The following is a 25326-nucleotide window of genomic DNA, read 5'->3' as shown; positions in this document are numbered from 1 at the left end:
ACACACACACACACACACACACACACACACACACACAGGTTCTCGTTACTGCAGTACTGGCTCGGGTAAATGGCTCGCTCATGTTTCAGAACCGAAAGGGAGGTGCATTTCTCTCTCTCTGACCCTCCCTCCCCCTTCTCTCTCTGTGTCTCTCTCTCTCTCTCTGTCCCTCCCTACTCTCCCTCTGTCTCTCTCTCTCTCTGTCCCTCCCTTCTCTCTCTCTCTGTCTCTCTCTCTGTCTCTCTCCCTTTCTCCCCCTCCCTCCCTCCCTCACACGCACTCTCTCTCTCTCTCTCTTTCTCTCTACCATCGTCACAGACTGCGTAGTCTCTCTCCCTGCACAGTGATGGGATAAGGTACAACACACATGAAGGTCTCAGCGGCCGGAGCAGCACGTGTGTGTGTGTATGCTACATCGAGTGTATGTTAGTGTGTGCGTGGGAGCGGTACGGAGAGGACAGCCAGCCAACCAGTGTATGCCAGTCCAGAGAGGGAAGGAGATGAGTGTGGATGTCTCATGGGAAGAGAGATTCCAGTATTCTGCTGGATACACTGCTCAGAAAGAGGGATACAGTCTGGTAAGTTATGGCTGTAGCTCTGCATGGAGTGGAGGTGCACAGTAAAATCCTCAGTGTTGATTTAAATGTGTGTGTGTGTGCGTGTGCGTGCCAGGGCAGTAGGTTTCATGCATCAACCTCTGGGTGCACTTTGAGATCTTTGCTGGTGACGGTTCGTGGAAAAAATAAATTAATCATTAAACTCCTTCAATGTTTTTTCCTCTGAATGTGTTCATAATAGATTGTTTCCAGCTGCTCGCCCCCAAAATGGTAAAGTGGGACTGTGTTACTTTTGTGCCAAATACTGCCATAATTGGGGATTATTTGTCCATGAAATTGAAAGCTTTGACTAATGATAATCTGGGGGGGGGGGGGGGGGGGGGTAAATTGAAGACAACCACTAGCTCAAGTGCTGCCCTGAGCGGGATATTTAATCCTTAGTAACTTTCAAAAGTATCCAAAACTGTCCATAGTACACACTGTCCATTTGTGCAGCTTTTTTGAGTCTGTGTTGTGTCCACGTGGGTCAGTAATATGTGCAAATAGATTCGGAGGACACATTCCTTCACATGGTCGGTCAGTGGTACTGCATGTACCCCCAACTGAGAGGATTAAACTCAGCAAAAATCTTGAGTGTTAATGTGGCTCTGAAAAAGCTCTGAGTGGACCGACACTCAGAATCTTTCAACTGTAAAGAAACAAAAGCGTTCATTTTGTAGTGGATGAACTGTAGTGCTTTGCTGCAAAGGTGGTCGATCATTTCCAGATGTATGCTGGGGATGATTGCCACAAACGTCCCTTTACAGTGTCTCCACACACACACACCACACACACACACACACACACACACACACACACACACACACACACACACACACACACACACACACACACACACACACACACACCACAGCTAAAGCTGCCCCTTTGTTGTGGTTGTCACTGTTTTACCATTGTGTCACATACACTGTAAAATCTTGAGTTCATTTAACTCTGGGAGTGAACAAATGTAACCAAATGGACCCGTAAAGGTCCATTTGGTCACATTTTTACACTTCCAAGTTCCAAAGTAAAAAATGGATAATGGCCTTTTCTTTCCCCTCATTGTTCAATTTTGTATTTATTTATATCAACTCCAAATACACACTGTAGACGGCACCATGGCACCAAAACACCAGCTTTAGCTGTCACCATAACTTGTGATTTGTGACTCGAGTATGCAGTCCCATAAACATGAATGGATCTGTGTGAAGTTGCACAGTAAACATTGAATCCCACCATGGGTACTGACGGCAAACACCGGATCTCGTAGCCATTGGTGCCTTTTTCTTAAAAAGGCCTGGATTCATTTCATACCATAAAATGATGACCTAACCACAAAGTGATGATCTGCAGCAGTCCCATGCATTCCTGTCGGGGGGCGGCGGGGGGGGGTCTTAGCCTGCATAAACAGGATCACGTAACGGCGTTGAGCGCAGCACCGCATCACACAGAGAAGTACTGTGGCTACACAGCCCTTATATGAGCATTTTAGGAGCTTTGACAGCTAAGAATCTCCAGTGTGCCATTTGTTTGATAGCAGGCTGTAGAAATGTCGCTCACAGAACTAGTGGTACAGGTTGAGAATGAATGGTAAGTCATTGATCTTGTGGGGAGGGATGTATTACATGACCAGCGAGCTCATTGATCGTTTGCGATCGAAAGCGTTTTGTCCACCGTGTAGCTTCTAGCGAACGGATCATTTGGGGACACAAGGGGACGTTTCCCATGCTGCAAATCTTGAGTACATCTCAGTGTTGCCTGTGCTTCAATCATGTCAGCAGCTCGTGCGCCCCCATGTACTTCTAGCATGCTCCACTGATAATTCAGTTATTTCATTTCACGTGCTTCATTTCCTATCAGCGGTAACAATGCACTGCATCGTAGAAATGCAACTAAAATGTTCAAACCGATTTAAGGATAATGTCCCGCCAGCCAGATCCTGTTTCTCCATAGGAATAGTGAAAAGTATTGGTATGATAAAGGGTTGATTCATTAAAGTAAACGTTACCGGGGTGGCTGCTAGGATGTTATGTAACAGGCAGCATATCTTTATCTGCAGTACAGTATAACCTCTGGACCAGACCTGATACGATTGGAAGCCAGCCAGCTACTGCCAGGGTATACCCTTCTCTCTCTGATCTCTCTCTCTTTCTCTCTGTGTTCTCTCTCATTCTCTCATTCTCTCTCTCTTGTTCTCTCTCTCTTGTTCTCTCTCGTTCTCTCATTCTCTCTCTCTCTCTCTCTCTCTCTCTCTCTCTCCCCCTCCCCCCCCCTCCCTCTCTCCCTCTCTCTGATCATTTATCAAGCTCCTCCAACCTAACGACTTCTTTCTGTCCCTTTGTTGCTCCCCTCTTACTCTCTCGCTCAGCATTTTTCTTCTATCACCCCTGCATTGTAGTTATAGGCTTTGTTGGAATTGCTGTATTTGTAAGGCATACACACACATACAAACACACACTATTTTAAATGACACTGCAGCTTCGTGATCACGTCTGCCTCAAAAAACACCTTACTTAGGTGCACACAAACACACCCTACTGTAGCAACCTAACACACGCCTCAATACTCACCCTCAGTCTCCACTGGGGAATGACCAAGCATCTTATCTCATCTCGTGTGTGTGTGTGTGTGTGTGTGTGTGTGTGTGTGTGTGTGTGTGTGTGTGTGTGTGTGTGTGTGTGTGTGTGTGTGTGTGTGTGTGTGTGTGTGTGTGTGTGTGTGTGTGTGTGTGTGTGTGTGTGTGTGTGTGTGTGTGTGTGTGTGTGTGTGTGTGCTAGAGGTAAAGAGAAAGACATGGATGGATGAGTAGATATCTCCCAAGTATACGTTTATTATTTTTCCTCACACTACATCACTTTTGTAATAGAACGCTGTCACTGTGGAGAAAGTGTGAATCTGAAGTGTGTGTGTGTGTGTGTGTGTGTGTGTGTAATGGATCATGGTGATGTGTGTTAACAGACTTCACGCCTGATGGGACACCAACTGAGGATTCATACACAGCAACACCTTTTATTCACATCACAGTCATCCAGTTCTTTATCGTCTACTGTAAACTTCAATACTGAAAAACACTTAACATGGAGGCTTTTGACGTTATCCAACCTATTTAAGTGAATTTTCTGTCATTTGAAATTGACAGATGACAAAAATTGTATTTATTTTGAACAAAAGTGAAACATCTAAACACATTACAATTGCACATCTTAAATGTTTTACCTGAAAGACATGATTAAATACATTTAAATTAGTCGGTGTCCCTTACCATTGGTCTAAAGTAACAACAGTAAAGTAAATTTACCCAAGTACTGGACTTAAGTACAATTTTGAGGTAATTGTACTTTACTGGAGTATTTCCATTTTTTTGTACTTTTACTTTTACTCCACTCAGAGGCAAATATATCAGCCCTATATACATTTCGGCCATTTGAAAATAGCCGGGCTACAAGCTCACAATGCGCCGCGATGCAACGCTCACATCACGACGCATTGTGAGCTTGTAGATCTGCTATTTTCAAAAGGTTTTTATACATTTGAAAAGTTGTGAAATGGGACATTCTATATAATGAGTACTTTCTACTTTGGTACTTTAAGTACATAAACATTTTTGTACTTTTACTCAAGTGAATTCTGAATTTCTGACTTTTACTTACTAACAAAGTATTTACATTGCAGTATTGATACTTTTACTTAAGTAAAAAATGTGAGTACTTTTTCCCTTTCTGAGTGAATCCCTCCGTGGTTGAACCAGGTGTGCAGTTACCCCTGCTGTGTGCAAAACCCCCATTTCCATGATCGGCTTTCAGTCTGTCTGACACAAGTCAACACGGAAACATATGCATATCCATAATCCCAAAACATTCTGTGCTCAAAAACCACAGAAATGGCTCAAACCCAGTACGACTTTTGGAAGGGTTATGAAATGTGTTCAGGTTTCAGTATAACTGGAAAGCATTCAGTGGTGGAAAAAGTACTCAAATGTTTTACTTAAGTAAAAGTATCAATACTGCAATATAGAAATACTCTGTTTCAAGTAAAAGTCCGGAATTCAAAATGTACTTGAGTAAAAGTACAAAAGTATTGGCATCAAAATATACTTAAAGTACCAAAAGTAAAAGTACTAAAATGTTTGAAAATAGCAGATCACAAGATGCGATGTGTTGTGAGCTTGTAGATCGGCTATTTTCAAATAGCCTATGTATAAAATAAGGGGTTAATGTATGTTTCATAATATAATCATTTATATCTGCAAAGTAACTAGTAACTAAAGTTTTCATATAATTGTAGTGGAGTAAAAGTACAATATTTGCCTTGTAGTGGAGTAGAAGTAAAAGTACCGAAAATTGGAAATACTCCAATAAAGTAAAAAATACCTCACAACTGTACTTAAGTACAGTACTTGAGTAAATGTACTTAGTTACTTTACACCACTGAAAGCATTGCTAAGGAGCTGCTGGATACTGGGGAGAAAACAACCTTGACTCGATAGAATAAAACCACATATCCTGTCTAACACTTAGCTATTTGCATCGCAGTGGGGGGAAAGTATCTCCTGGAAACTGCATGAAAGGCACGTCCATGAAAGTAATACATATCAGTTCCTGACCATGTTCCCTGCTGGCGGTATCCCGGCTCCTGCTGAGCTGGCCTTGCCTGTCTTTTTTGTGTCAGTGTTTTCTGTAAATACTATAACATGGTGTTCTCTAGCTAGACTGACATTTGGATTGTAAGTGCAAAAGAAAGTACACGATCCCCGCAAGTCATGTTTTCATGTCATGAGTTTTACGCAGACATTTAACAGTACCCTGATCAGTCCCTTTCTATTCTGATGATGGTTTAGACATTTGAGCCAATGCATAATAAGGTTGAAGATGATGAAATTACTGAAATTAGTATTGCAGTTCCATTGCACAAGACCGTATCATATCTGACGATACAAAAACTGTTGTGGAATCCATCACTTATTGCCAGACATAAATTTACGTCTTGAGTGTAATAAAGATTGAGTGGTTTTGAAACATTGTTACTATGGGTGTGGATAAGAGTCACAAATGATGTTCTTGACTGAAGCTTTAAGGCTGGAGTTCGTATCTGATCCTTTCAATTCTTATCAGTCCTTTATTGCGTACGTGTATGTTTCCGTGTGTTGGCGCTAATCCTGTGTCCTTTGAGTTGCACAGTGACCTAAAGTCACTAAAGTCGTGCGTTTGTGTGTGTTTACATAATAATTGTGTGTGTGTGTGTGTGTGTGTGTGTGTGTATGTGTGTGTGTGTGTGTTCATGTGGGTGGGTGGTGAACATGCTGTTCACTGCCTGTCATGAACACTGCTTTCCTGAAACACCTTGCAGTAGAGCCAACCAATGCCACATTTTTGGGCCTGATCCCAATGTTGGAGAATCCTTTGTAGCTTGTAGATCTGCTATTTGTGGGGAAAAAATGAAAAGGGTAAAAATCTGGATACATTGGCTGCACAACCGTTGATACCGAAGTCGTCAAAAAAAAAATAATAATATATCAGCCAAAGAGATATATTGGTCGGGCTCTAGTCATCTTGCAGGGCTGTCAGCCGTGCTGACAGTTTGTTACCTGCCAATGATACTTATATCAGCTACTGGAGCTGAACAAAAATCATTTCTAACAGCCATTTAGGAAGAGACATTCACATCAATGGTTGTCTAACAATTCTCCCAACTAAATATTCTGTCCCATAGTAGGTGAAGGTTTTCCATATTGTATAGAATGAAAAATAGCATCCTTAGCATGTCTATTATTATCCCTATTTTGGGCATGTCATAATGGGCGGACATTTGTCTATTGTCGGCAAATAGATTTGCGTTAATGGAAATAAGGACGGAGCCAAGTACAGACCCTTGGGGGACCCCAGTCAACGAAGTGCAGTATATAGGGCTTAAGTGGTTGATGTATGAGCTTAAACTTAAATCAACTCATGACCATTTATGTCTCAGCCAGGTCTTAAGCACATAATGATGAGCTGAAAACAATGCTGGACTGTTCCTGGCATCTAAGTGGCTTCTAGTGTAGTCAGCTGTGGCTGGCACCAGATAGTGTGAGGGTGATTATTGCCTTACCACACACGCGCACACACCACCACCCACACAATTATACAATCCACTCACACCACACGTATGCACACACAGACAAATGCATGTTAATAGAGTTCGTGGTAACACTTGAATTCAACAGCTGATAAAACTTGGAAAAAAAACATGAACAGCTACAGTGCATGAATGTCAGTGCAATCCTAGAGCTCTTAATTATGTGTTCATAATACTTACAGTATGTCCTTGAGAGGTGTGTGTGTGTGTGTGTGTGTGTGTGTGTGTGTGTGTGTGTGTGTGTGTGTGTGTGTGTGTGTGTGTGTGTGTTAAACAGAGTTGGGCAGGTGTTAATCTTCATGTGATGACAGTGGAATTTGTCTTGTAACTCAAAGTAAAATCTGGAATGTTCATTTAACTATGAAAGTTGACGCTTACACTTGAAACCCACCAGGCGCGCAAGCATAAACGCACAGACGCTGATTTTCTTGTGCGCAAGAAGAGTTGCACACAACCTTGCGCCTGCAATAAAGTCACTGTGTGTGCTGACATTTTTTGGTGGGTTTGAAGTCTGAATAGTGAAGAGTGAATTGTCACACTTTCAGAGCTAAATTAATACTCTGCCTTTTGCTGTGTAAGCAAGATGGAAGAGGAAGCAGTGAGAGAGACGGGAAGGAAATCGGAGAGAGAGAGCGAGAGAGTGCAGAGAAAATAAAGTCTACATTAATTATAACAGAGGGAATAAAAAGACAGTGAGGCTCAGGCCAGCTCTGGATGACTAAGCTGTGGTACTTAACTGTATTGTAGCTTAGAGAGATCACTTAGTACAATTCTGTGTTAATTTAACAAGAGTGTACAAATGGAAGTACCAAATGGAGTGACTCGTAAGGATTTGGTTCCATTTTTACAATAATGGTGTTGGATTAACACAGAAGATTTAAAGCAGCACTATGTAACTTTCCTCTTCTACCCTGGATTTGAACCCGGTTTCCTGCTCAAGTGCTGACATTTTTACCATTGAGCTAATGGAGCCGGCCTGCTTGGGGATAAATTGAATCTTGACCTTCAGGTCAAAACTTGTGTCAGATCCTGTGTCTAGGTGAGACATGATCTTTGACACAATCTAAATGTCTCAATAGAAGAGCAGGTAGACAAAATATAACGACACCACAAGGTTAAAACCTGGAAAAGATTATATGTTTTAACAATAATGCAAGAAATAGCGTAGGATGATGAGATATTATATAGCTCTTATTTCTTACAGTATGCAGTACCATTTAATGGCTTTGGCAGACACAAAAATCCTAAATGTTAATTTAACTGTGAGAATGTAAGAAGTGGCCCTTTCTGAGTTACATTAACACTCAGGATTTCGCTGTGTAAGCATAAATTCCAGAATAATCAGGGGCTTTCATTTTAGATCCTGTGATTCAGCGTTGGTCCTGAGCCAAAGTTATCATTTCAAACCAGCTCTTTATTGCTAAGTCACCTTGCACAAATGTACAGTGGGTTATTTGGAGTCGCAGCTCGTCGCAGCTCCTGAGAGATGAAGCAGCTGCGGTTCCCGGTTCGATCCCCAGCACCTCCTGGCTTTCTGCCGTCGTACCCTTGAGCAAAAACACTGAAACCCAACTGCTCCTGATGAGCAGGTTGGTAATATACAAACTAGCCCAGGCAATGCAGTGAACATATAAACCACTTTTTCTCACCTCACCTCCCTATTTGGGCATGTCATTATAGCCTAAATGTTACAAATATGTCAAAAACAGAAAAATACATATTTTTGAAAAATATATCAAATATAGACTATTATAAGCTCACAACATGTGAGCTATTTTTTGCTATTCATCATATGACAAAGTACAGGTATACAGGGCTTTAATGGTTAACAAACGATGGTAAAACAAATATGTTTTATGGTGGAGTTTGTGCATGTAGAGTGATCAGTGTGTCTTATTCAAGCATTTACACTACAGAGACCCAGTATTCAAGTGCTATTGATGGGATTAGATGGGTGGAGGGATGTGGACTTGAAAAAGGTTGAAAAGAAACCACTGCCTGAGCCTTGCCAGGTCACTGAGGCGAAGAGAGCACCACTGATCACAGAGAGAGCGAGAGAGAGTTGTAAGAGGATAGGCTTGGCGCCTGTTGAGACTGTATGAAAAAAAGGATGAGAGGGGAAGGAAAAGAAGTATTACGAGAAAGACCTGAGTTGAAAAAAAGAAAAGAAAAGGGAAGTAGGGGATCAGTTTCAGATGTTACATCCAGAGATCTCGGTCCCTGTGGACTCGCTCTCACGTCATTGATTTCCATTCCATCATCGTCTCCTATATTGTTATGTAACGGTAATAACAATGAGTTTGCTGAATCCGTGGACACTGTTGCTGTGGCCAACAGCCAAGCCTTGTGGGTTCACTGGGTTGGCTTGTTGGTAACGAGGAGTCAGCCCTGCAGCCTGCCAGATTGTAGATCATTTTGCATTGCTCTGATGAGAGCTGCAGTACAGCACACAGGGTTCCACAGCCTCCACCCGACAGGGCTTCTCTCTGGATGAAAACAAACGCAACCCTTGGAGGCGTTATGTGGACACGACGCCATCGTGGTTGCGTAACATCTTGGAGTTCACTCGTTTCAAGGACCATACAGTCTAACTGTGGGTTCTAGCCGTTAGCAGAGATTGTCCCTTTCGACAATAAATGTTATACATAAGTGTATGCAGTGTGTACAGTATGTTAGTAGATCTCCACGTACATTTTGAAATGTCACTCACTGCCATTCATGTTGAAACGATGTAGAAAAACACTCTACAAGACTTTAATCACGTTCAACCTGGCATCCTTATGTCATTAGAGGCAAACATTATCAAAACTCTTGGAGGTGGTCTCTCCTTACTCTTCCATTGAGAAATGTATTCTGCCAATAATGCTGGTGTGATCTTTACTGCTCTGCATATCTTCACCGTTAAGTGTCTAGCTGAAGACGTGGTGCAGTTGTCATGTATTGTAGGAAAGAGAATGACTTTGCTTCACTGATGACCCAGATAGATGCTTGTTGGCAGAGGAAGATTTCACCAAGCAGGAAATGACCGTTGCACCTGTATGTTTGACCAGAGAGACTATAGTGCAGGCTGAACGTTTTTTTGTCAATCAGGTTATATTGTATCTTTAAAGAAGAAATATTTGGGGATACAGCAGCTTACTTGCCCATAGTACCTAAAATGCCCATAGAACCTTAAAGTCACCTTTTAAAACATCATTGTCAGGCAGAAACGCCAACTTTCTATGTTTTTTCATTGTTTAATGCTCTACTGGAGAGTGTCTCTATACAAGAGTGTCAAGCAAAAGTAGTGAAAATAGCCGATCTACAAGCTCACAATGAGTCGCATTGTGATCTTGTAGATCTGCTATCTTCACTTTTTCTGGACATTGAAAGAGGTTTCCACCGACAGCGACAAATTGTATTTCGAGTCGCACAGATAATGGGGCACTTACAGTGGATGTGTGCACAATGCACATATTTCTGTCCTGCAGCTTATAATGCTTTGCGGTCCTCCTATAACTTGGACCACCTCCTCCATTCATCTTGAAGTGAAGGATGTTCAATCCAAGTGACACATAAAGACAAGAGACACGGGCCATAGGCTTCTCTTTTTCGTTTATCCAGAATAAGCATGAGTGCTTTTATTATTGTTTGTGAATGAAATGTTAAATTTAACATTGTATTTTACTGTGCATAAAGTGCAGTTTACTTTTATTTCACATACTGAAAAATCCTAAGTGATGAACAGAGTGTACAAAGATATTAAAAAAATGTAACCTTACGGGCCACTTTTTTACATTTGTACACACAGGAGTTACTGTACAAATGGATAAATGAACACTAAACACTCTAGTCCACTGTGTAGTCTCACTTGTTCAGAAGTTCCTGCCTCTCTCCGCTCTCTCTCTCTCTCCCCTTCTCTCCAGCCCACGTTTCTCTCCATCTCTGTCCTTATCCTGCTCGACAAGCGTGTCTTAATGCATAGCCCCCCCCCCCCCCCCCCCACCCAACAATACTCAGCGGGTGTTTGGATTAGCCATGTTCACTCCTCACTCACGCATGCTAACACACGTGCACACACACACACACACACACACACACACACACACACACACACACACACACACACACACACACACACACTGAGACGTGCACTCATACCACTGGGGCCCTATCTGGGACAGATTATAACAGCGGATGAGAAATTTAATGAAGTGAAGGGCAACTCGGCCAGAAAAAGTCAGTTCTGTTCTCGAGGCCTCGTGTCAAACTCCACGACCTGTTCCCTCAACCCAACTGCAGTCTAGATCCATCTATATCTGTCCCCCCCCCCCCCCCCCCTCCCTCGCTCTCACTTACCTCCCTAATGTGTCTCTCCCTCGCTCTCTCTCTCTCCCTCTCTCCCATACCATCCTATCTGTCTCCCCCTCTGTCCCTCAGCACCCTATCTCTGTCTCCCCCTCTGTCCCTTCCTTCCAACATCTTTTTCTCACCACCCTATCTCTCTCCCTCTCTTCCTTCCTTTCAATATCTCCCCCTCTCTCCCCCCACTCATGTAAAGAAGCGCTATATCTTTGGAGTTTGCTTGACATTACTACATAGAGCTCATGACTTCAAAGGGAGATTCACCCATTGAATACAAAGATGTATATATTTTCTTAAGTACTGTAGCTCATGTACAGCATAATGGTGAGTAGAGCCAACATTTCAAGTATAACGATAGAATTGTTGTGTTAAAGCATTACTGTATATTACAGATGGTTGAGATTAGGTACATGATTAATGTCATTGGATCATAGTTATGTTGTGTAGGTATGGGTTTAGTGTAGTTAAGGTCAGCGTAAGGATCTGGGAAGACGGTTTGCTAATGAGGAATCAGAACTGCATATATTTCCCTCCTGAGTCATGTTTGTCTCAGCCTCTCATGTCAAAATAGAGTTTACTGTAAAGAGACTGCACTCTTTTTAGAACATGACCTCATTGAATGATGACAGAAAATTTTGACTGTGAGGTATAATGCCTCATCATGTTTAGTCTGAAGTGCCCAGTACGTGCCAGAGGGCAATGTGTCTGACTGTGATATATCCTAGACTAGTACCTAGACGGTAAATAGCCTGCAAGGTATTCACCACATTGTTTGATTGTTTGACCACGTGACAGTAAAACACCTGCCAACCTATCTCAGACAACCATCTGTATTCATTTCAACAGATGTCCTATTATCTAACGGCTTCAGTTGTCTTTCCATGTAGTAAAGTAACCTGTTTTGGAAACCCTGCGCTGCATGCTAATCTAAATTTTGATTCAAAGCATGCACTTCCACTTGGAACGAGCCTGTATCTGAAGTCATTTTTGGTCAAGTTCAGGAAGTGGGTTGGAGACAAAGTAATGCATGTTTTATAAAGTTTAAGGATAGTGAGTCCAGTCATCTGTTATTCAAACAGCCTCTCAGCACCAAAGTCATGCTCTAGTCTATACAGTATGCCTGACAGGTTAAATTTTACATTCTGGATCTTATTGTACGACTGATGACAGATTTTTAGGTCCAATCCCGATTTTGGAGAGTCCTACTGTAGACCACCCATTACTGAAGTTTTGACCGACATATTGTGATAAAACAAATCCTTCATTTCATTTAACCACTTAAGCCCTAATAAAAAAGCAGATCTACAAGTTCACAATGCATCGTGATATGACATGTTGTGAGCTTGTAGATCTGCTCTTTTTGGAAAAAGCCTACAGTACAATGACATGCCCAAAATAGTGACACCAGGTTCAAAGTGGTTAACCATCGCTAGCTGCATAAATAAAGTTAAATAATGGCCGATATATCAGACAAATCGATATGTCGGTCAGGCTTTAGTGTACAGACAAGCAATATACTTGACTGTCGTCCTGCCTGCCTGGAGCTGAATTGAGGGGCCTAATGCATGTTTCATAAGGTCGATGACTCAGGATGGTTGACTGCCCAAACCACATAGCACCGTACTCCCAGAGAGAGACACAAGACAGCCGGGAAGAGAATGGCTTTGGTTTCCTGTGACATGTGATGTTCTTAATGTATATTTGATAAGGTTAGTTCATCAGGTCTACTGTCCTTTGTCTGGCAGTAGACTGCCTGGAGATCACATTTCTGCTGGCCACCTGTCATGCTTGATTTATACTTTTTCGTATGATGGTGTCGTGCAGAAAATAGCTGATCTACAAGCCCACAAGGCCTCGCATTGCGACGCTTGTGAGCTTGTAGATCAGCTATTTATCAGGCTATTTATCAGCCTTTATCAGGCTCTCAGGCTGCTTGAATGTTAGGTCTAAGGTGACGAACTTAATTTGTGTCTGATAATGGCAGCTGTCCTAGACTTACCTCATGCATTATGGACGAGTAATGAGATTGACTGTCAGGATCATACCAACACTGTCTGTGTTTACAGCATTTCCAATTTGGAACGGCCTAGTGGGTAGAGAGGCACCTTTGCGACCCTTGGCTTGCCCTGAGCAAGACACTTTACCCACAACAGCTTAATTTTCAATCTTTATTTAATGTGACACTGATTTATTTCTGTTTTCCATGGCGGATTGCCATAATCTTCTCCCTCTACATGTGTGCATCTGTTGTGTAAGCTGGTTAGTTGTGTAACTTGGTGTGGGTGTTTCTGAAAAGAGAGTAGTTGTGTTCTGATGATGATGATGGTGGTGGTGGTGGGTAGCAGCAGTGAAGGACAAGGCTTCAGAACAACAGTTTCTTCCAACGGATTGGTGCTGTGATGTGGTCTGAAGCATCCCATTCTGGCATCAGTGTTGTATAGGTCAGTATTGGTAATAAAAGTGAGGGGTTCTTAGATGAGTGTGTAGTTGGATATGTCTATCTGCAGGCATCTTTTGTTTCACTTTTTAGTGCTCCTGGCTCAACATGTACCGTAAGCTCACTTTCTGTGATCAGATACAAGGAGATTTGTCATGTAGACACTTATCCTTTTAGCCACGCGTGGCCAGACAATCTGCCGAGGGCTAATTATTTTTCCGCGCTGACAGATTAGTCTGGTTTGTGTTCCCAAAATCAAAATGTAAAGTTAAAGTTTTACTAGGTAACTTTTCCAAAAAAACTAATGTTGAATTGTATATCTTTTGTGAGTGGCAAATGTTTCACAACACCCATTCCGAATTTCGAATTTCACCCCCGAAAGCCTTAGTTATAAAATTAATATAATATTATAAATATTTTCTATTGAAAGTGGAGTGGGGCGTCTTTCCCGCAAAAATTACGCGATCCGGCCGGAAAACGGAAACACACCAGTTTCCTGTTTGGCCCGGAACTACCGCTCTAGTAACAAAAAGGAATTTCACGCTGTTATGGCTTTATAGGATTTGAAGATGGAAAAACGACAGAAAAAGAAAACACAGCTCACGCTAACTAAAGCTCCACTGGCTAAGAGAAACGATCCGCAGATAGTATAAAACAACGCTTTTTGAAACGCTTCCGCCTTCCGGTGAAAACAAATGGAATTCTGGCTAATGCAGGACTCTGCTAAAGACCTGCAATGACGGTAGTGACCAGCAGAGGTTGCTAAAAATCGTTATTTTTGGACCTACCTTGTATTGCTTTAACCACGGAAAGTTCCTGAAAATGTATAGAATATAACTTACTTTTGATGTTGCATTGGTGAGTGAGAATCATGGCTCTCACATTCTCGCACATTCTCTCTCTGTCTCACTGTCTCTCTCTCACTGTCTCTCACTGTCTGTCTCTCTCACTGTCTCTCTCACTGTCTCTCTGTCACTGTCCATCGTTTGCCCCAGGGTCCTCTTTGTTATTACTGGATAATGGAGCGGTGTCCTGGATCACATCGTCTTTATATAGCTGCTTCTCTGTTTCTTCCTGACCCACATTAACACACACACACTCTCACACTCGTTTATGTGCACATACAGGTCAAAAAGCAGAGACCATAAATCCTCAGAGTGCAATAGAACAATGCATTGACATACATGACATCATCACATATTTTACAAACAAAACACACAGCACACAAACTGACTCTAGGATAGAGAATAGGATTGATATGACTTGACTGTACAAATCCTTTCTAAATCCTTTCTAACTGTTAGGTCTTATTTGTGTGCAGCCCAAACAAGCTGCATTCCCGTTTCTACCCAGCCTGTGCACACATGTCCTATAGGCCAGTGGTTCTCAAACTTTTTCATGGATCAAGGACCCCCAAATTGACACTTTTTTGCCCCGCGGACCCCCATTTGTAAAGATATGCCAGAGACCCCCATAAGAGAAGATCTTTACGGCTCTAACAGTGATTCTCAACCATTTTAAATTCAAGGACCCCCCAGTTTGACATGCATAAGGCTACGGACCCCCATTTAACGGCATTTCTATCTCTGGGACCCCAATTTATATTGTAAGATCAATGTTAATTTAACTCAGAGAGTGTACAAATGGAACCAAATGGACCCATAAGGGTCTATTTGGTTCCTAACTATCTATCATTTAGCTGGGGACCCCCTGGAATTCCCTCAAGGACCCCTGGGGGTCCCCGTATCCCACTTTGAGAACCACTGCTATAGGCTACTGATTTCTGAATATGAAAATTAGCTGCTGTACAGTATATCCATACCAAATATAAACACATACTGTATGTACAGTGCGTCCATACCAAATATAAACATTCAGTACGATACCAAATATAAACACATACATCCATACCAAATACAAACACACACCGCATCCATACCCAAGCTGTGATGTGTGGTGTGTTCTACCGTGTTACGCTGTAGTGTGACCTGCAGAAAAAGTTTGTAGCCTAGCGTAGCCCTCTACTAACCATTTCATCCATTGAAAACGCGCTAGCGTATCTCCACGACCACGCGCATATCGTGCAGGGAATGATTATCGTATCCCTACTGTCACGGGGAAGCCCGTGCCCTATAGACCCCTTAACAGACGACGTCACACTGATAAGAACCTGCATATTTCCTTCATGACATTTTAAAGTAAAACACAATGATTGAAAGTTTTAAATATGTTTATGTGTTTATTTATTGACACTGAATTTAAATTATGTGTTGGTCACCTGTCTCTCCTCTGCAGTGCTGGCAAGCCTGTTGATTGGAATGAGCCAAGCATTGTAGAGGAGGAGGATTGTTTGTTAATGTTATTTAGCATTTTGCTTGTATGTGTTTGGTGCCTGAAATATTTATTGAAATATTTATTGAAGTGTATTCATTGACAATATGTTTAAGAAGCATTTATGTAATTGTAGGTTAACTCATAGGCCTTGGTTTGCCTTGTTTGAGATAATGGCTACAAATTACCGTACTTTCATGGTGCTTGGTTTATCCCACCTGGTTAAAAGGCAGGCATGCTACAGGTACAGGGAGTTCAGTTTGGCTTGGGGCATGCAGGTGACAACACCATGGAAGAGCTGCCAGGGTCCTTGGATAGAAGGGAGGGCATAGCCTGTGTTTCTTTTCTTTTTTTTAAAGTTGTGGTTTGTTGTTTATTCCAGAGTTTAGCCGTGAAGTGTTTATTCTGTATTTTCTATCTACAAGCTCACAACCTGTTGCAATGTGACACATTAAGAACTTGTAGATTGACTTTTTATGAAGTATATAGGGCTTAAGTGGTAAAGACGGGGGGGGGGGGGGGGTTTAAGCCTTTATTTGCTAGTGGCAATGACATCATGATGACATCAATGTGATGGCATAGTCATATCAGAATGCAATGTCAGTCATTGAAATCGCTCTGATTTATTGGTTCAATTAAACCTTTGAATGTTTCTGGTATGAGTTTGTGCATACTGTTGGTTCCAAAGGCCCTGGTCTACACATTCTACAATGTGCTTTCTGTTGCTTGTTTCCTTGACAGGAAAACAAGTCCATGTGTACTGTATGATAGCCAACACACACGCGCGCACACACACACACACACACACACACACACACACACACACACACACACACACACACACACACACACACACACACACACACACACACACACACACACACACACACACACACACACACACACACACACACACACACACACACACACACACACACACACACACACACACACACACACACACACGGACGCAGTGATGCAGCAGTGTGGATCATTTCTCATTTTATCCTGAGGGGGGCAGCATATCCTGACACTTGTACCAAAGAACCAGTTTTTACATCCATTGGTCTTTAGTCTCTACCTGAATCTTCCCTCACTCTTGTTGTCCTCTTTCTTCTTCTTCAACATCTGTTTTTTCTTCTCCACACCAAACAAGCTTGTATCTTTTTTCAAATTTTTTGAAAATATCTAAATAATTTTGAAAATATTTGAAACATTTTGGAAAGTTTTTTCAAAAATGTCACCTTCAGTTTAATGACATGCTACAAATAGGGATGCCAGGATGACAGTTGTTAAGTGATGTATACAGCTTCACTAGGAACTGAATGGTTATCTGTTCACTTTATACTGGACATAAATGACATGAAGTGACAACTTTTCACAGTGAATACAGGCATCAACCTGTATGTATGATCTAAACAAAGTTAGATCAAAATACTTGTTGTATTTTTATTTGTCTAGCTAGCCCCTGGTGTGTAAAGACCTTCAATTTAAGGGGTGTAAGTGATATTATTTTGATAAAATAAGAGTGAAATAACTATATTCTGATATTCTGAAGTAATCATAGTTTGTTGAGTAACAGGGTTCTCCCTGTCTCTCCAGCTCTTTTTAACAAAACATATTACTATTACTGAATTTTATTTATAGCTTTTGCTGATGCATGACACTGTATACTGTTAAATTATTAATTTTAGTTTTCTTTCTGGTTTTCAGATGTTTTCCTCAATTGATTCCTGAAAACGGCAAACCCCTTCCATCAGCCAGATAAAACGCCCGCTGGGTAAAAGGTCGCAAGGACAGTTACTGCACTTTGGAACTATTGAAGTGGTGCGAATGTGACTCGATGGAAATCTTCAATAATCTATGTGGACCTGGATTGAATAAACAGAGCAACACTCAGCTATTAGAGCCTGGGCATCTTTAAAACCTGTATTATGTAGTTGTCATCAGAGTTCCAAATATTACAGTGGAATTCTTCTGCTCTTTGGCTGTGCTGTGTGAAAGAATGGATTATTAGTAGCAGTAATTGACTGCATTGCGGAGAATCACAGAACAAAAAACAGAGCTACAACTGGAATCCTATTTGTATACAGAAGTTTATTAATTGTCCTCTGTCCACCACAACCAACAACAGATAGACGATGGATTATTGGTCTTAAATAAATACCTGTGCCTTATATTACGATAAATCAATTACACTATCACAGAAACATCACCGCATCCTCCACACCCCAGAGATGAGTGTTTCTCAGACCGATGGGAGCCTCCCTATCGGGGGGAAGAGCGGGACCGGCATGAAACTCCCTCTTCACAGTGCTGGAGATCAGAATGGCAATGCTTTCCCCGTCTCCTCTTCCTCCTCATCATCTTCCTCCTGTTTTGGGGAGTCATCCCCCGATTCACTGCGGAGTCTGAGTAGCCTCAGCGGCAGCTGCCTCAGCGGCAGCTCCCTCGACAGCCCGCTGGATGTGGACATGTTGGAGTCCACCGTGACCTCGACCGATCACACGCCCCAGGTCACCATATCAAAATGGCCAACAGAGGGAGAGGGTAAAGACGGCAAAGTGGAGAATCGTGACGCTTCGACAGAAAGTGTCCAAACTGTGACGGGGAAGTCTGAATCCAACGACAACTCCGTTTCGATCTATGTAGACGCCGACGGCGGCAACCACTGCGAAGACACCTGGAACGACAACCTGACGCTGACGACAAACGGCGTCCGCAATAACGATGACCTCAGCAGCAGTAGCAGTATCAGGGGAAGGCAACGCTCCTCCTCTCCAGATTCGGATGCAACTGAAGTCCCTGTTATGGATGATGACGACGATGATGATGAAGACCTGTTTCTGTCGGTGAGCTCTGACATGGCCCTGAGGAGAGCCAGCACGGCCACCATCTCCTCAATGACCAACGTAGTGACCCCCACCCTGGACTCGCTTGGTGCTCCATGTGTGGTGTCAGAGGGTGGAGGCTCCAACACCGGGGACCTCCAGAGAGAGGGGACTATTCCCTGTGAAGAAATGGCGGGTCCCGGGTCAGATCAGGTGGTCTGCCCATCGGAACTTCTCACTGATGGCCAGTCGCCAGACAGAGTGGCTGATGATAATGATAACATTGCACACCATGAACCTCTTGCTTCTGAGGTCCTTAGTGAAACACCCTCCATCACCGAGAAGGAATTACAGTTGAAATCAACGCTTTCTCAGGAAGAGGTGGACGTCGCCCTCCCCAAGTCTAATTCGTTAACGAGAGCTGTGAAATCCAAGCCCAGCACCACTAACTCAGCTACCAAGACTGCCCCTGCCTCAAGCAAACCAGCCAAGCCGGAGGCAAAGAGAGCTCCCAAACCAGACCTGAAGAATGTCAAAGCTAAAGTTGCATCAAGGCCCATCCCCGCCACAGCTAAAACGACCCATCAGGTATCCAACTGACCCTGTGTGGAGATTATATGTCCTTAATGTATTAAATAACTGTTGCTTATCGTCGCTGTCTGGGGGAAAACCTTTTACTTTTCAAGAAGTGGAAAAAATAACCTTGTGTTCTAATGTACAGTAGTTATTATTTTGTCACAAGCTTTTACGTAATACTTTTCTTTGGTTCAATATTTATAAAACCCACAGACAGACTTAATTACTTTAAACCTGGCAGCCTTGTTTTAGGCATGTCATTATAGATGAAAATCTTTCAAAAACTTTGATTTTTTTTTCTTATGTTTCATAAAATATGGAGATATGGCTTTCTACCTGACAGCGATGATATTGGTTTTGCTCTGTTCTACCCCATTTTGTTGTGCTCCACAGAACAAATCCGTTCCAGCCAATGAGAAGAGGGCGGTTCCCAAGAAGGAGGAAGTGAATGCTGCCGACGGGGTCAAAAGGCAAAGACTTTCAGCAGGACGGATCAAAATGGTGGCGATCCTGAAACCTGTCCGAGGCCGAGGCGCTGACCTCCGCAACCTCAAACCCAACCAAAACGCAGACTCCAAACGCCCCGCCCAATCAGAGAAGAGGGGGGAGACTATGATTGTTCACGGGGCCCTCTCTGGCTCCTCCAGCTCTTTGGGGTCAGAAGTGACCGTGGAAGGACCCTTAAAGTCTCCCAGCAAGGCTGTCCAAGAGATGCCCGTCCTAAATGGAGTAGAAGAAGAGGATGGTGCCGCCACGGGAGACGTTACAAAAGATCCTGTTGAAGGTTCTACAGAGGAAATTACACAAGAGACGACCAGGCCGGGGCATTCAAGACAGGACCCTCAGCGAGAGGCATCTGTGGAGAAACCAAAGAACCGTGGCACAGTAAGTGTGTGTAGAACGAAAACTGAGCTCTAACTTGCCTTAAGCCTTAGGTCACATCTTGACGTATCCGATGAATGTCATGTATTGTACATGTGTCAAGGTTGTACCAGAGAATTAGTCCGCTTAAAGATGTAGGCTACATGTGATCTAATCTAGTCTGTTGTTATCAGTGATGATTTGGGTCTTTAAACATCAAACATCTTATATAGGTGACCCAGAGCATGTTGATTCTGTAACTTGACAGCTCCGGTTTGTGTCCCACTAACATTAATTACCACATGCACCATAACGTCCCTTTTGTGAGCATGTCATAATAGGCGAACAGTCTGGGAACATAGGCAAACACTTGGCGAAAATAATCGATCTACAAGCCCACAACGCAACGTGTTAATTGGCTATTTGCGGCAAAGAGGTTTGGTTTAGAGGCCGGGACAAAAGGACGGGGCAAAGTACAGACCCACGTCCAAAAGCACATCACTCCAACCTGGCCTCCTTGTAGAAGTGGAGTGCTTCATTACATTAGGTGTTTAACCTTTAACCATTGAGTGAGCCAGTATCCTCGCATTTGCAATTCCTTCTAGTTGTCCATTAAGCTGGATGCTATACTATAGTTTTGTTGCTTACTTGTTATTCTCTGTACTTTATAGTTTTGTAGTGTAGTTCTTCTAAGACTCTTATCCCATGACCACTTAATATGATATTGTTCTTCTGCTAAATAGAAGATATGGACCTTTTAGATATCTAGACCTTTTTGATCCTGCTGGGGGAAATTCAGTTGTCATAGCAGCACCGCAGGACAGATACTACTGATATGAGTAGAAATATACATCTACTCTATGGCCCAGTCCACACCAAATGGAACGCAGACATTTGCCACGTGCAACCAGTTGCAGCGGTCTGAAATGACCCGTTGCAGGTCAGCACAGTTTTGGTATTCTGTTGCAAGGTGGTTGCAAGTTGCAAATCATTGGTGTGGACCAGGGTCCCCACGGTCATGAAATTCCTGGAAATATTTTGAAATTAAAAAAGAAATAATCCAGTACTGGAAAAGGTTTGGAATTGATCAAACTTCATCAAAGGTCCTGGAATTTATCAAGGGTCCTGGAAAAATATTTGGCTCTGCATTGTTTTTGGCTATCGATTTTTTTTTAATACAAAACCTTTTCATAAACATGTATAACATTACACGAAATATGTAACATAAGTAGTTTTTCGCCGAACAGGCTGTGTAACACCCCATCCGCACTGCCAGCGATGCGACGTGACGCGACGCGAGCGGGCGATGAAATCTCATTATAATACATGTTTTTGAATGAGACCGTCCTGACCTACCGCGAACCATGCAACGACGTCGTCCACCCCTCCTATTTTCGCTCGCAGGCTCTATTTGAGCGAGGTTTCGCGGCTGTGCCCCACCCCCAAACACTTTTTATTGTTTTTTATTTATTTATTTTGCTACACTGCCTATCTTTGGGCATTGTACATAGGAGTAAGAGACACATTATTGCGCTGAATGATTGTTATATAGGCCTGGAAATTGGGCTAAATATTCTGGAAAAGTTTTGGAAAAGTTTTGGAAATTCATTGCTAAAAATGTGTGGGGACCCTGGTGGACTTGGCTTACGTTTCAAGAGTAAAGTAAATAAGAAAGGAGTAACGTACAAAATACCAAAAGGAGATTTATGGTCTGGTCTGGCCATCTGCACTTGGACTGACCGGGATTTGCATAAATGTATGATTAGTTATTTCCCATTTGACCTTTAATCATTTAAACCTTACAGTATACTGTACATCGTTAACTGAGGTCCCCCAGCACCCTCATTCTATACTTGAATGAAGTTACTTAAAGGAAGCTACTGTGTGCGGACCTGCTTCTTTGCTTTCCCCCTCATTTTCTTCCTCTACATCAAATCTGCCGATCTACAAGCTCAAACTTGTAGATTGGTTATTTTGACCAAATGTTTGCCTATAAAGTGTTTGCCTATTATGACATGCCCTGAATAGGGACACTCAAGTGGTTAACAGGTATAAATGTGGTAAAAGGTGAGTGAACAGATTATCGTGGTAGTGGTATGGATAAATATGTACACTACAGTCAAATCTACAGTGTGTAAATGAGGTATAGACACTCTATCAACAGTAAAACATAATATTCAATCTATAGGTATATGGTTACAAGATGTGGGGCTTATATAACATGTACAGTATGTACAGTGTCAGTAATGCAAGGGGGCAGAGATTAGCACGTGATCTGCGAACATAAAAACCAAGTGGCCAGTGATAAGGCGCTCAAATCCAAGTTAATGCGAAGTGTCAGTGGTCGGTCAGTGTTATTCAACAGTGCACAGTCTCTACGGGTAGAGGAAAGAGATACAGTATAGACACCAGGAATTGGAACACATTTTAGGTGTTCTGTTCCACTCAGTATAGATCATGGTTTCCATGGTCTATACTGAGTGGGCTTGAGTACTTCAATTGAATATATACACACACACACACACACACACACACACACACACACACACACACACACACACACACACACACACACACACACACACACACACACACAATGCACACACACATAAAATACATAATATGTTGTTTGTACATGTACATTGAAAAACATGACAGGTTAATTGCGTCAAAACACGGGTATCATTAACAATGACACGTCAAAGACAATCATAGCTCTCTCAGACAGTAATGTGGCTGCATAATGACATAATGAATGGGCAGAAACCTCGTATCTCACCACGTATGACAATGTGTCACTTCGCATCAAGCGAAGCGTTGTGAGCTTGTAGATCGGCTATTTTCACTATTTTCAAATGTTTTGAAAATAATAATAAAAAAGGAACATTCTTTGGACATACAAGGTTTCCACCCGACGGCAACCCAAGTCTGCCTTTTGACATGTGACGCTGATGAGCAGCGTGCATGTTGTTTAAATGGAGGGTGTGTTGGCTGCTGTTTGGTATGTGTTTTCTAAGCCCTGGTGAGGCACTGACAGGTTTAGAACCTGCCCCATTGGTATTCTGACACACTTTTGCCTCGGGGCCTGTCTCACTATGGGGTGTTTTTTAAAACTGGTCAAACTCGGCTCAGAGACATAATAAGACTTTTAACATTGTCCAACACATGCACATTAACCACTTTAAAACCTGTTTTGGGCATGTCAATGTAGGCGAAAATCTTCTAAAGTATTTCCATAATTATGCCAACAAAAAATTATATTTTAGAAAAAAGCTGATCTGCAATCTCACAACGTGTTGCATTGCGGCGAGCTTGTGAGCTTGTAGATTAGCATTTTTTGCTGTGTTTAGGGCTTAATTGGTTAAGAGAATGCACATGTCTTTAATCTGGATGTGACCAATGGAAGGCATGTGCACTGCAGGGAAAGGCTGCAGAGGTAATATTTTGAGGCAATACATGATTGGCAATTGTGTCAACAACTTCTAGTCACGGTGCAGTTTCATTCTACTTTTATGAGCTTGATTTAAAGTCTTTACATGCTTGCACATATAAAGACTGCATGTCTTTACATGCATACCTCCCAACCCCAGGTATATATGGTTTTATTTTTGTTTACTCAAAGAATGATGTTGCACAGTGACATTCCGTCTGCAGCCACTACGTCACTATCAGGGCAGGCACAACATTTTCAGTTTTTTTCAAGGTCTGTTTTTGTTTGGGTTGTGCCCATAACTGAACAGAATGTCTTACATTACATCTTGATGTAGTATTATCTTTCTTTAGCGTTATTTCAAAGATGACAGCTGGAGTGTTGTCTTAGCTTTGCCAGTTTCATATTGGATCATTAAAGCTACACTTCGGGACTTATATTTATATATAATGAATAAAACATCCTTTTAATCTGTATGGTGGCGCATGCTAATACAGTATATATTGCACATCTGCACGGGTTGGAGGTTGTCTACCGACAATTCCATTGAGAAATGTAGACCCTGGTATCGGGGCATGTCCTTCTGGTTGACAATGTCGATAAAGTTATTTGAAGCTGACTGGATTGGACACTAGCTTCGCCGCCATCTTTATTGTAGTTTTGACATCGTTGCAAATAATTACTCTCTCCATCGGGAATGACGTAAACCTATGGATTGCAGTTTTAATGTGCATGTAATCAATACCCATTTGGTTCTCAAAGTGGGGTCCGGGGACCCCCAGGGGTCCTTTGAATAGTCAACATTTATATGAAATAGCAGATCTACAAGCTCACAACGCGTCCCTTCGTGCTGCGCTGCGAGCTTGTACATCTGCTATTTTTGAACATTTCAGAAAATGTTTGAACATTTTTGAATAATTTGGGATTCTTTTAACACAAATCTTCTCTTCTGGACGTCCCTGGCACAAAGCCTTTTCAGATGGGGGTATGCGGGCCAAATACATATCAATTTGGGGTTCCTTGACAAAAAAGGTTTGAGAACCACTGCTAGTTTATACAGTACATATTTCTGTTCCATTTCTCCCGTAGAAGGCCGAAGAAAGCCTAACTGCAGTGCCTCAACATGCTACATGTGTATCACATGTGCATTCCACGTCCACACGTCATTTGGCCTCTTTGATAAGCTGCCGATATCCGATGTACGCTGAAAGGTTGTCTGGAACAAAAGTCCAACATGATGTAGTTTATACAGTATGCCAGTGGTTCTCGAACTTTTCCATGTCAAGGACCCCCAAATTGATATGTATTTGGCCGCGGACCCCCCAACTGATAATGTTTTGTGCCAGGGACCCCCAGAAGAGAAGATTTGTGTTAAGAAATAAAAATAAATATTTCGCACTTTTTCCAGATTTTTTTCAGAAATAGCAGATGCACAAGCTCGCAGTGCGGCACGAAGTGACGCGCTGCGAGCTTGTACTGTATATCTGCTATTTCTGAATAGCCCAACGTATATAAAATATGGATAAAGGTACCCCCTGGAAACCCCCCCCCCCCCCCCAAGGATCCCTGGGGAGGTCACCGGAACCCCACTTTGAGAACCACGGATGTAGTCTATATTCATCCCTCTCACATCCTTCTGTGACATTTCATCTTCTTGAACGTAGCTCAAGCCCAGGGCGAGACTATAGCTGCCAGCTAGCATGTCAACACATGATTTAGTGTGTTGGTATGCATGCTACAATAATCCTAGGGCTCAGGCTTTTGGCTTGGCTACAATGTCAAGGGGCCTATTACCGAGCGGAA

The 25326-nt window shown here is 42.4% G+C and overlaps 1 protein-coding gene across 1 annotated transcript in view; it reads left to right on the top strand.

The window, feature by feature from the left end:
• Positions 1-429: 429 nt before the first annotated feature.
• The window catches only part of LOC311037842 (uncharacterized protein), an 87750-nt gene continuing 62853 nt past the window's right edge, over positions 430-25326 (top strand). The window contains exons 1-3 of the mRNA XM_084047132.1: positions 430-578; positions 17539-19244; positions 19626-20117. Of these exons, the coding sequence (XP_083903258.1) occupies positions 18063-19244; positions 19626-20117 (1674 nt within the window). The 5' untranslated portion in view covers positions 430-578; positions 17539-18062. The remainder of the gene's footprint in view (positions 579-17538; positions 19245-19625; positions 20118-25326) is intronic.

The sequence above is a fragment of the Gymnoscopelus microlampas genome (genome assembly GCF_963454915.1).
Source record: "Gymnoscopelus microlampas genome assembly, chromosome: 2".
Lineage (NCBI taxonomy): Eukaryota > Metazoa > Chordata > Actinopteri > Myctophiformes > Myctophidae > Gymnoscopelus > Gymnoscopelus microlampas.
This window is presented reverse-complemented; position numbering and strand designations above follow the sequence as displayed.